This window comes from Danio rerio, chromosome 16 (genome assembly GCF_052040795.2).
Source record: "Danio rerio strain M-AB ecotype USA chromosome 16, GRCz13ab, whole genome shotgun sequence".
NCBI classification, from domain to species: domain Eukaryota; kingdom Metazoa; phylum Chordata; class Actinopteri; order Cypriniformes; family Danionidae; genus Danio; species Danio rerio.
The window spans coordinates 49,472,049-49,485,954 of NC_141036.1; the positions used below are offsets into that span (position 1 = coordinate 49,472,049).

Here is a 13,906-nt window from a genome sequence, read left to right on the forward strand (position 1 = left end):
TTTTTACTAAGAGCTGTCTAAATTTGTGAAATTGTTTCAACATCGGGAAGGTAAATGTGATGTTGCTGCTATCAGTAAAAAATAAAGAAAATGAGAATTATTTTTCCTTTCAAAGGGACAGTTCAACCCAAAATGAAAGCTTCAATGTAAAAAAAAATATCTGTAAAGTAGCAGTTTTCAGTATTTTGTGATTTAGGTTTTTATTTTTTCTCATTTATTTATGCTTTTGAATTGAATTATGGGACCTTAATCTTTCATCCAACAGCTTTTAACCTTGGAAAGTTAAAAAATGTGACTTTTATTACCATTTTGATGATGGATTTGGTTTGTTCTGTTGTCAAATCACTTAAAAAAAAAAAAAAAAAACTAAACAAAAAACACAAAACAAAACTAAACACAAAACACAACAAAAAAACACAACACACACAAAACAAATCAACAAAAAACAAAACAAAAAATGAAACACACACAAAAAAACACAAAACACAACATAACAACAACAAAAAAACAACACAAAACAGACTTTTTTTTTTATTCCAGCCATACTTTCTCCAGAATTGTAGGAAATACAGTGAAAATGTCCTTTGCTAAACATCCCTTGGAAAATATTAGAAAATTTTATATTTGTAAGATTTAAATTATTATAAAAAATAGTATTATTATAATATTGTTATAAAAAATAATACTATTTCAAAATTTTCTCAAAATGGCACATGATTTTATATTCAGTTGAACAAACCTGATTTAATCATTATTTATTATTGACAGATATATTAAAAATAATAAAATAATAATTTAGTCATGAAACATCTTTAGAAGTAGAAAGATAAAGCATTTAAAATTCACGCGAAATATTGGGCAAAAAATACAAACTACAAAATCTTTTTTTGTTATTCTTGAATTTTGCTGTTTTTACATTTTTTATTTAATATATTTGCCTAATATATAAATTTGTGTGTACTAATTTTGGACCGTTATCATAAGTTTTTTTTTGTTAGATTAGTTCTAGATTTGGCTTTAGCACCGACTAAACTAATGAACGTATATGCACAAATATAATATTATAAAGCTTCCTATTCACCTTATTCTCCGTGTACGAGCGGGCGAAGCTATTTAAAACTTTTTGGCTCGAGACTTCCGGTCTCATTCAACAAAATTTTATAATTTTTTGTTATTCTTGAATTTTGCTGTTTTTACTTTTTTTTATTTATATTTTTGCCTAATATATAAATTTGTGTGTACTAATTTTGGACCGTTATCATACGTTTTTTTATTAGATTAGCTCTAGATTTGGCTTTAGTACCGACCAAACTAATGAACGTATATGCACAAATATAATATTGTAAAGCTTCCTTTTCACCTTATTCTCTCCGTGTACGAGCGGGCGCAGCTATTTGAACCTTTTTGGCTCAAGGCTTCTGGTCTTATTCGCTTCCATTTATTTTTAGACGTTAAAAACAGCTTTTTTTGCTGCTTCATGTTGCGAACTGATATTTTTAAAATTATTTATTCTATTTTGTCTGTATAGTCAAGAACACACTCGTTTGTAGAGCAAGTAGATTGACCGTTTTCTGCCGTTCATAATTCCTAGTAATTTCTCCCATAGACAACCGAATCGGAAATTCTAAAACAATCGCAAAAACACTTCCGCATTGAAGAATTAGGTCAATAGAAAATATAAATTAACAAGAGATTTGTAAGGGGTGTTCTCATATTTGCTCAGCACAGTATGTGCCCCAAATGCCTGAAAACCACATCAAATACCTTGTGTGTTCGCACAAACTTGACGAACAAAGCTCAATCTGATTCTGATTTATCTTGATTGATGACGTAAACCCCGGATGAGTCTTCATGAGTGCCTCCGTTTTTGACACATCTTGATTGTCACATAGTCTGACATGATGACAACTGAGATCTTACAGCGTGACATGCAGATCACATTCGTACAGTCTGACTTTCAAAAAATAAATAAATAATCCCACAGCGTGAGTCCCGCTTCAGAAGATTGCATCTTCAGTAACTAATTTGTGTCTTCATTAAGGATTCAGGAACCACACATGCGAACTTAAAGGAAGCCATAATGTAATTTGTCCCAAAACAGACCTGGAGGGTGAACCCTCTTTCCATTACTCTTGGTCAGCTGAATATCTGCAACATTTTAAAGTGACACTGAAGCTACATGAGGTCAAGATGATTCCAGTGAGCAGGATTTGATGACTGTGTAATGAGTCCTGTGCCCGGGGCATCGACGGAAGGGTTTAGCTCTTACTGCCTGAGCCCATTCTGGAAAGTAAACATTGGTAAGTCTAATTAGAGGATGCCTTATCTGCTGCTCTGAGCGCATACGCATTACTGTGACCTCAAAGAGAAATGCGGCTCTTTTTTTTTTTTTTTAGTAGAAGACTGATGGCAGGGCAACATTTTTAATGAGCTGCTCCAACTGCAATGCATTTTTATAAACAATCCCGTTGATTAGGGATTCAATTTAACCATGTTCCTGCTACAGTTTAACAAGCGCATGTAAACACGAGCCATTAAGCCGCTGATGGGAAGACAAACCCAAACCATAAAAGAGCTCAATAATGGTTCAAAACCATATTCTAATGTGTGTTACCCTTAAAGCAACACCCAAAAATGTTAATTATCCCATTAATTGCTCTCCCTCAAGCCATCATTGGTGTATTTGAGTTTTTTTCTCAATCAGACAAACACAGTCGGAGTAGTTTTAAATTTTGTGACAGTTTGATGACATATTTCATATCACCAAGAAGGGCGAACCACATCCAACAGGAGTAAATGTGGACGCAAGAGGAAGCTGTCTGAAAGGGATGCTAACCTGTATTGTATGAAAAAACAAAACCACAGCTGCTCAACTCAACTGCAGAATTAAAAGGTTCACGAAACGGGAAAACACATTTTTTTTTAGATGTTGACAGTCATATATATGTGTCACATGCTGCTAAAAACACGATTAGGACACATATATTTCACAAAAAGAGTGAAAATTGAAAGTTTTTACATTACACTATGTCGAGCAAATTCATTCTTCCGTTTTGAAAAGAAATTTTGAAGCTACGTTACAGCCATTATATCCTTGTGTGAATTCCAGTGTGTAGACTGGATGTCTGTACCGGCGGGTACAGCATGACGTCTTTAAGCTTTCAGCATTACTTCATCATGAGAAAGGCTTCCATGAGAAAGACCGCTAATCAGCGCGCTCTATTGTGTATGAGGTGCAACTTCATTGATATGCATGATTGCTTCAAAAGACGCCATGTTGTGTTTCCAACCATAATTAAAACAAGATGAAGAATTTATGTTCCAGAATATCTTTTACACAGCGGATGCCCTTCCAAACGCAACCAAAAACCAGAAAAACCAGTAAACAGTTTTATTCTGTTTAATAAAATAAAACAAAATAAAATCTAAATTTTGTTAAATAAAATCAAACTAAATTTAATTAAAAAGTAAAATAAAAAAATATTACATTTTAATTTTATTAAATTTTACTTAAAATTTTTTATTTTAAATAAAAAAATGAAGTAAAAGTAAAATTAAAATATATTAAATAAAAAATAAAAGTATAATTAAAGAAAATAAATTATTATTATTATCATCATTATTAATTATTATTATTTTTAAATAAAATAAAATAAAATTAAATTAAATTTTTAATTAAATTAAACTAATTTGAATTAGGTCTAGGGTTTGGCGTAATTCCAAATGCATTAAAAATCAGAAAGTAAATTCTTTGGGACTCTTACGACATGTTTTTTGTTTGTTTTTGCAAACACGATAAATGACATGTTGCACCTTGTTAAAACAGCAATTCCAATATAATAACGCACTATAATTGTGCATACCTCTACAACATGCATCAAAAACAATGCACAATATGCACCCAAAATAAGGCCCACATGCTTAACTCTTTTTGCTTTAATTTAATGCTGCCAGAAGTCACAGGATGGACCATCAAAACCATCACCATCTAATCTATAATGCCATCTTAAAAGAAAAACATATTAGGTTCAACACAATCTCTCCTATGACCAAAATAATCAGTGTTAATTAGTAAACAGGCTAAACTCTTCACTGTGCGTTCTCTGAGCACACCATGACAAACACGAAGGGGGGAATTTTGCACAGAATAACAATAAGATTTCCTGAGGTCACAAGCTCTCAACAGCTTTTGTCAATTTTCCGCATCCTGGTTGGTTTCTTTACTCCTGTGAGCTACCAATTACGCATGTTTGTGGTGTCAAACTCAGTGTTTGTCTGCGTAATGCCCCACAAAAAGAGTAATCATATTCAGTCAGATGTATCAAACCTGGCTTTTAACACTCAGAAAATATGGCTAGAATGAAAATGCATTTAAGAGGGAATTTATAACCTGACTGGAATTTATGACTAATAACAATTCTAGCTTAAAAATATGTATATTAAATATACAAAGATATCAACACTATAATGCATATTCAGTATGCATTAATGTAATGATCATATTACAGTTTTTAAAACAAGGATCAGATCAAGTAAATTAAATTTTGGTCACACTTTAAAATAATGTTTCATTAGTTAATGTATTAAACTAATAATAAAGAACAACTTTACATCATTTATTAATCGTAATTAGAGTAATTAAATTAATTATTAATTCATAGTACATTAACTAATGCCTTATTAAACCCCAAATTTGTGTTTGATAGCACTTGTTAATAAACTGAGTGAACAACTGTATTTTCATTAACAAACACTTAAAAGGATAAATGAATACTGTAAAACTGTACTTTTACTGCTCATTGATTGTTCATGATGGTAAATACAATAACTAAGATTAGTTAATGGAAAGTCATTCAATCATTTTCTTTCGGCTTAATCCCTCGTTTATCAGGGGTCGCCGTAGCGGAATGAAATACCAACTATTTCGGCACTCTGTATGTTTTACACAGCAGATGCCCTTTCAGCTGCAACCCAGTACTGGGAAAATAAGTAAACAGCTGGCCATAAAAAAATGAATTAAATACAATAAAAATTATTAAATTATAAATAAATTAATTAAGTAAAAATAATTTTAATTAAAAAAAATAATTAATTAATTAAACCTAAATCAAATTTAAATATTTTTTATTTAAATTAAAAATAATTTTTAATTTAATAATTACACTAAAGTTTATTAAATTACATTAAATAAAAAATTACAAATAAATACATAAAATTGTTTTAATTAATTAAATTAACTTTAAATAATAAAAAATAAACTCAAAATTAAGCAAATCAAATTAATCAAACCAAAATATTGCAATTTAATTTATTTTTATTAAAAAATAAATTAAAAATAAAAAACTAAATAAAATTAATTTAATGTAATTTAATAAAATTTTTATTTAATTTTAGTTTAATTTTTAATAATTAAATTTATTTTTACATTAAATGTTTATTAGTTTAATTTAATTTTTAATTAAATTTTTTAATTAAATTTAAATATTTTTGTTGCTTGATTAAAAGATTTTAAAGAAATTTACACACTTCATAATCTCACTAGAAGGAATAAATCATCCAGATACTTTTTGCCTTTACTATTGTATGAATTTGCTGAATTTATACATATGATTTTGAATGTAGCCAGTGATTCATAAGTTCCACAAAACTGAAAAAAAATAAAAATAAAATAAAAAAAACACACACACTCATACACACACACACACACGCACACACAAGCAAAAATGATGGATAAACCCTACAGACCTACATTTAGAAAGTGGGAGCAAAAAAGTAACATAAGCTCAACTAAATGCAATGCTATCAGCCTGCTAGTGACCCAAATTAAGATTCCTCACAAATGACTGAAAATTCTCATTAAAGATCAGAAAAACAGACAACAAACCACTGTGTCGCTCTGACCTTTTGGTGGTGAACATGTTGGCAGGACGTTCGTCTCAGACTCTGAGGTTTTCTTCTGGGATAAACCTGAGAAAGCAACAAGAGACAGAGAGGATATTAAAAGTAGAAATGTGAAGGTGACCTGAGCCCAAACCAAAACCAATTAAATAACAGCAACAACAACAACAACAAAACTGAGCCGTATTCTTAACAGATTCAATTATGTGACCCTAGCTGGACCACAAAACGAGCCATTAGTTTTAATTTTTGAGCTGAATAGCTGAATAAATCAGTATGTTTTAGTTGGCAATTTTGTCAGTATGTTTATCTGACAATATTTAGGTGATTCATGATTTTTTGTTTTTTTGTTTGTTTTTTTAAACGTCTTTTTGCAGTATTTGCACACAGTTTGTGTTTTGTCTGGCGGATTTCACTGCGGGCATTTTACTCTGCCACCTCACCTTTTGCTCGCCGTTGATGAGCAAGTAAAACCAGGGGGATTGAGTGATTTGGGGGCCCAAAGCAATTCCAGCCATGAAACCCAACAGTTTTAAAATACACCTTTTTAATCATAAAGAGTTTTTTTTTTTTTGTATTACTCAATCTCTTTTCTATGTTTTATCTTAATGCTATATCTACATTTTAAATGATTTGTTTTCCAAAAATTAATTCACAACTAAAATTAGCCTAATAAATAAATCAAAAATAATAAATGTTTTTTTTTTTAAACTAAACTTTTGCTTGATTTGACTGCAGGATTGTGGGTGTGAGACAACTTTGCATAGATGAAATAATTTAAATTATTTTTTGTAATAATTAGAAATTTTTAAATTTAGTTTGTTTGACCCTCATCCTACAAAAATATGATAGGAAATGGTAGAAAAAGACAATGTTTTAAGTGTAATTTATATATTTATTGGAGGCCCTAAGCGGCTTTTTCAACCGACTCATGTTGAATCGTTACATCCCAAATGGAAACTGGTATTTAACAGATTTCTTTTTTACATTGTGGCTTTTAAAACGTTTAAAAAGACTTTTTTTTTAAATCCCTATGGATATTTTTTTCTTTAAAAAAATACATTATTAAAAAAGCGAGCAGACACTGATGCCTAAATGTTTTATAAAGAAATAGCAGAAGTAGTTCGAATATTATTTAACACAGTGAAATATTTACCACAGACCTGATAATAAAGTGGTTTACTACTTCTACAAATATTTATCTTTAAATGCAGCATTCTGTTTCACTTACTCTTTTTAAAAATAAATGGACAGTGCACAGCATTCAGCAAATTTTAATGCTGTTTCATTGTCAACAACACTTTAATTTAACCCAATTAACAGACTGCAAACTCTTCCCTATGTCTTTAGATGGAGTGCAGCTCACCCTCGCCAAACACTTCACAACATTCAACCAGTGTGATAATGAATTATTCATCTGCTCAGAGAAACTATTAAACTAAGCCTTTAATGAGAGCGTTTGAGATCGTTAAGCTTGATGTATTCAGTCAGACTTTAATCAGCCAGTTTGTTCTTATCCTCTGGACACTATTCATTTCTGTATTTTTGTCCAGAGAAACTCTTTATATTTATCAGTGCTTCAGTATTTGTAAAATCTTCTTTCTCCAAATATAAAGCTAGAGTTTTATTCATCCATTCCTTCATTCATTCATTCATGCATTTTCTTTTCAGCTTAGTCCCAATATAAATCAGGGGTCAGTTGTCACACACATACACTACAGATTATTTAGTTTATTCAATTCACCTATAGCGCATGGCATGGACTGTGAGGAAAACCAGAGGACTCTTAGGAAACCCACAACGACACGGGGAGAACATACAAACTCCAGACAGAAATGTCAACTGACCCAGCCGAGGCTCGAACCAGAGACCTTCTTGCAGTTAGGCAACAGCGCTACCCACTGCGCCACCACCTAGAGTTTTATGCTGTAATAAAATATTTTTGACAAAATGAGAGTTTATTGCCGGCAACAATTATACAGTAGTTGCTGTATTTCATACAAAAGTAAATGAACTGTAAAACTAACTAGATTGTAAAACAATGCTGTAAAATGTACAGTATTACTGACAATTTTGGTTGCCAGTAATACTGTAAATTGTACGAGCACACTTTAATGAAACAATTACAACTGTGCTGTAAAACAACAGCACAATTGTAATTGTTAAATAATAGTGCGTTTATAAAATTGATAGTATTAGGTTGCATGCACTGCATTGTTTAAGTGACTCAATATGCGTCACAGATTGGATTGGGCTCATAGGTGTAAATGTAACAGGTATTAAATTTATTTATGTTTTCGTTATAAATTCACGCAAAATCTTTGTTTTGTTGGTCATTAATATGTAAGAAATAAAGAGAAAATGTTTTATTTTTGTTTTGACGCGTCGGCGCGATGACGTCATTGACGTGCGTTGCCGCGATGACGTCAGTGACATAGCGCGCGCTTTGCTTCAGTCTGTCGGAGGACAGAGCAGAGCGAGGTAGGCATTTACTCCTGTCCCGTAGAAAAGTGTGTATAAAGTACAAAAATATGTAATTTAGATGAAGTGAGTTTGTTATAATATGTTATATAACATGTACATGAGCTATATGAGTGTGTTTGGGTTCTTTATATCGTGTTTTAACCTGCCAAACTGTCGTTTCAATCAAGAGAAGTGCAGTGCACAATATTAGCATGAAATTTGGCCTGTGAAATGTGTATTTTGTTTGCTGATTTTCGATTTGTTTTGTGTATGAATGTTTAGCAGTAGCAGGCGTAAGAGGAGTTTTAAGAGAAGACTAACTGCATGTTCTCTGTTTGTGCAGGTATTGTTTTTTGTGTTTTATGTGTCTGATGTTTAATGTGTTATATATAATACTGGTAAATGTTATATATTATATATTAAGTGGAGTTTTTGTAAAGCATTGGGAAGTTAAAATATTCACTATATTAATTAACAGTTTTATAATGACTTATCTTTTTTCATTATGTAATATGTTATATTTACTGTTTTGTTCTTGCTTGAGTCTGTCGGAGGACAGAGCAGAGCGAGCAGTAGCAGGCGTAAGAGGAGTTTTAAGAGAAGACTAACTGCATGTTCTCTGTTTGTGCAGCACTTAAATAAATGAGACCGCTGAACCTGCAGACAGACTCCAGCTCTTTACTTTACACAACACAACACAACGCAGAGGGGTAGTCGAGCCGTAAAGACCGGCCCCGGCTACATAAGCAGAAAAAAAAATCATATGGATTCCGATTTACTCAAATCAGATTCAGGCCTTGTTCTTATGTGAAAATTTATCCAATATAAATCGGGTTCGTCCTTTCGTGCCTGCAGTGTAAGCATGTAGATCGGATTTTCACCTGTCAATGCGAGTCGCGCATCATTAAAAACCATAGTGAATGACGTCAACTCTGATGCTTTCATTTCAGAACGGACTTAAGCCCAAACCTTATATTTCATACATGAAGACTAAAAAAGCTTTTTTTTTTTTCGTCATGTAGCACTAGTATTTAAACATGTAAATGAAAAAGCAAGAGTTCACAATATCCACCACATAAACAATAAACTAATATAAAACTATTGCATACTGTACATCATGTGCATAAATCACGCCATGGACATTATATTAAGATGCCTACTGGTTTAAAAAGGCCTAGAAAAAAAGAAGATGGCCAAATGAGAACTTTTCTGTCATAAATTACAGTAAAAAAAAAAAACTTGTCAAAAAGAATTAAACAAAATGAAACCCTGCGAACAGATTAAATACAGGAATGGAAAGAAAAAAAAGAAGAAAAAAAAGAGCACTCTTATTATCAGCTGTCATTCAGCGCCTTCAGACAATCATTCAGACAATCGGATACAAGTCACTTTTAACACAAGACATTTTTAAAAGGTCAGCAAAAAATAAAAATCAGAATTGACCATCAAGAACAGCGTTGTAAACGTTGCCTTAGAGGCAATTTGTACAGGATGGTTAAATGTACAAGGGCACTAAAAATTAACAATTACAATTGTGCTGTAAAACTAATATTTTTAACTATTTTACACTATTACTGGCAACCAGGTGGCATGGTGTCTCAGTCATGCTGTTATTGAGGAAGTCCCAGAGTAAAATGAGAAAATATGATACACCGGTGTTTTCACCTGTTTTATATTATTTGTTTTTATTTTATTCATACTTGTCTCTTTTATTCCTGTTTATGTAAAGCACTTTGAATTGCCACTGTGTATGAAATGTGCTATATAAATAAACTTGCCTTATTAGTTTTTTCTCGCCTATTTACAGGTTTAAAAATCTTAAATTGGTTGGTCGATCGTCAACATCTGCTGGTGAAAAAGCAGCTGGAGATCCTCAATCAGCAATCTATTGCTTAACAGTCGAATTTCAACCACTGAGTTTATAGAAGCAAATTTTGGAACTGAAATAAAATGAACTGAAAATTGCCTTTTGGTGGGCACCATGGTAGCTCGGTAGCACTGTCGCCTCACAGCAAGAAGATCTCTGGTTTGTATCCCAGCTGGGTCAGTTGGCATTTCTGAGTGGAGTTTGCATGTTCTCCCTGTATTGGCGTGGCTTTTCTCCGGGTGCTTCGGGTTCTCCTACAGTCCAAAGACATGTGCTGTAGGGGAATCTAATAAACTAAATTGGCCGTGAATGAGTGTGTATAGATGTTTCCCAGTACTGGGTTGCAGCTGGAAGGGCATCCGCTGTGTAAAACATATCAGTTAGCGGTTCATTCCATTGTGATGACGCCTGATGAATAAAGGAACTAAACCAAAGGAAAATGAATGAATGAATAGATGAAATTACCTTTTAAATATTAAACTTCGTATTTTTAAACAGAACAAAATATTTTGGAAGTGAAATCTGGAAATTGAATGTGAATTATATTAAATTTTTAAGTATGAAAACATGTTTGAAATATTTTTAGTTGAAATATTCACAGCTAAATAAACAGCTATGTTAAATTTCAGGACCTAAACATACAAACCCTGGAAATTAAAGGTATTAAAATGCAAGCAGTTGTTAATTCAGTGTTTATTTTTATTTATTTATTTATTTTTTTAAGTTTTTGCTATTTGAAACGCTTTTTATTTCAATACTTTTGGCACTGATTTTGTTCCATACAGTCCAAAGACATGCATAGGTGAATTAAATGAACTAAAATTGGCCATAATGTATGAAGGTGTGTGTAAATGCAAGTATATTGTATATGTAGTATATGTATATTGTATATGTAGTATATATTTCCTAGTATTGGGTTGCAGCTGGAAGGGTATCCACTGTGTAAAACATATGGTGGAATAGTTGATGGTCCATTCCACTGTGGCAACCCCTGATAAATAAAACTAAGCCAAAGGAAAATGAATGAATGTTGAATCTAGTAAACCTGGCATCCTTCTAGAAAATGCACACAGAAAAAAGTACTTTCCCCACATTTCCAATTATCTCTAGACACTTTAAGAAATAAAAAGCAACACGTACTGTTTCCAAACTTTAATTTGCAGAGGTTTTCAAATAGACGCATGTGGATAAAAGTGGCCTGTACATCTGCCAACTGCAGAAGCGTGCTCTTTTCATCTGCAGAGCTGAACGGATGCGGCTCTACATGTATAAGTGATGCAGTCTGCAGGCTATAGGTACTCTTTAGCACAAAGGTTACAGCAGCAGCAAAGAAGGTCATCATTAATGCGCAGGACATTAAACACTGCAATGTGTCATAATGAGAGGGAGTGACCGCTGCTCCAATGTGACAAAAACAGCTTTTAACACACATGAGAAAACGAGCACAATCCCAACATCATGGCATGAAGTCAGTGTGTTCGAAGAAAACATTATTTTTTTCCTGAGCAAAACCGGAGGCAGATATTTTTTTTTTCTGTAGATATGATATTAGGCTATGTTCCCATTCTAAAATAAATCTACACCACAAAATATTTAGTTGAAAGAGATGACAGGAGGTGGTAAGTGCAGAAGTCAACATTTTGGGAATGGACAGAAAAGTACATGAATTTCCTCTTTGGCTTCTGGAGACCTGCTCATGTGTCTAACACCTCCACTTCTCTGGTTAAAAGCACATTTCATCAGTCCTGGGAGATAAAAAAAAATGCATTTCTGCTTTCTATTACAAAGGTCAAAGGTCAATAGCGATAAAAGCGAATGTTTTAAAGAATTCTGGAATTCAGTTTTGGTTAAATAAAAAAAAAAAGTAGTGATGTAAACCTAAGATTAAAAATAGTTTAAAACATTTTAATCTATTTTTAATCATTTGTATTCCTTGTTTTTATTTGATTATACTTGTTTCTTTTATTTTTGTTCATGTAAAGCAGTTTGAATTACTATGTGTATCAAATGTGCTATATAAATAAAATGTTGGTGGTGCAGCTGTCACCTCACAGCAAGAAGGTTGCTTGGTCGCTGGTTCGAACCTCGGCTCAGTTAGTGTTTCTGTGTGGAATTCGCATGTTCTCCCTGCATTCGTGTGGGTTTCCTCCGGGTGCTCCGGTTTCCCCCACAGTACAAAGATTTGCGGTACAGGTGAATTAGATAGGCTAAATTGTCCGTAGTATATGAGTGTGTGTGTGTGTGTGTGTGTGTGTGTGTGTGTGTGTGTGTGTGAATGAGTGTGTGTGTATGTTTCCCAGAGATGGGTTGCTGGAAGGGCATTTGCTGCGTGAAAACGTGCTGGATAAGTTGCGGTTCGCTTCCGCTGTGGCGACCTCAGATTAATAAAGGGACTAAGCCGACAAGAAAATGAATGAATGAATGAATAAAATGCTGGAGTAAAATAAACAGCCGAAATTTGTGCATGCTTGTTTTAATAGAACAGTTTTTGTTTACTACACATACTAATGATGATTCCAGCATCTTTCATTTCATATGAGGACATGAACTTCACAAGTATATTACTATTTTATGTGAAAAAAACTATCATCATTTTATCATCACACACGCAAAAAGAAACATAAGCATCTTGAAAACCCCCTCATTAAATAAACACTTTGCTGAACCTGAAGAAACTGTGACAAATAAATTTGATCTTTAGGTATAATTAGAAGGGTGCTCAGGTTTTTATTTTAACAGGAATTTTTTTTTTCAAAGGATTTTCAAAGAAAGTAATATTTTGTAGGGTTTATAAAATTATTTGAATATTTGAATAATTAATAAAATTAAATTATTAAATGATTTATTAAATTATTCTTTACAAAAAAAAATTTATCCATAAACTTTTAAAAACGTAATTAAAATGTTCAAAAGAATACTACAGTTTTTCAAACTAAAATAAAACTGGACATCCATATCATAAAAACAATGCATTAATTAATTTGCATTAAATCTATTTAGGTCAAATATCTTCTGATGTTGTTGTTGAATCACTGAAAACCTATCTATGTTAGTTTTATCAGGTCTTTTTGTCTTATTAAAGGAATAGATCATGCAAACAAAAAATAAAATAAAATTAATTTACTCCTCAGCTGGTTCCAAACCTTTATAAAAAAAAAATAGAAGAATGTTAGTAACATGTCCAACTTTAGGAGCAAAGATGGGCTGATGATTGCCAGTTTGCCAACAAATACATGAAAAAAATTGTTGAAATGTTTAACAACTATTTTTCTTCAAAGAAAGACAGGAAAATATTTGGATATTTCACCTTCACCAGTGCATAAAACAATACAAAAAAAAACAAACAAAAAAAACAAGGAATTTGAAGGAATTCAAAGAGCGTTTGAAGGAAAGAATTCAGTGTGTAAAGGACAAGGGCGCAAGCCTAAGCTGAACAACTGTTATCAGTTATCACTCAGGCGGCACTGCATCAAGAATCGTCATTCATCTTTAAGCAATACCTCCACATGGGCTCAGGACTAACTTGGCAAACCTTTGTCAAGTACCACAATAAATAGTTCAATCCACAAATGCCAGTGAAAACTGTGCTGTGCCAAAAGGAAGCCCTGTTAACAGTGTCCAGAAGCGCCTTTGACTTTGGAGGCATCTGCAATAGAGCTGCACGATTAATCAAAAGAA

The 13,906-nt window shown here is 32.4% G+C and overlaps 1 protein-coding gene and 1 long non-coding RNA gene across 3 annotated transcripts in view; one reads left to right on the forward strand and one right to left on the reverse strand.

Annotated features, from left to right (window-relative positions):
- oxr1a (oxidation resistance 1a) overlaps positions 1–13,906 on the reverse strand; it is a 310,698-nt gene that overhangs the window by 266,084 nt on the left and 30,708 nt on the right. For both annotated transcript variants that reach the window (XM_087286150.1, NM_001114444.2), the window contains 1 exon segment: positions 5,902–5,967. In XM_087286150.1, coding sequence (XP_087142276.1) covers positions 5,902–5,918 — 17 coding nt within the window. In that variant the 5' untranslated portion in view covers positions 5,919–5,967.
- LOC147840408 (uncharacterized) lies at positions 6,260–10,148 on the forward strand. Its single transcript, XR_015512014.1, has 2 exons — positions 6,260–8,167; positions 9,109–10,148. It is a non-coding gene; the product is annotated as an uncharacterized LOC147840408 (long non-coding RNA).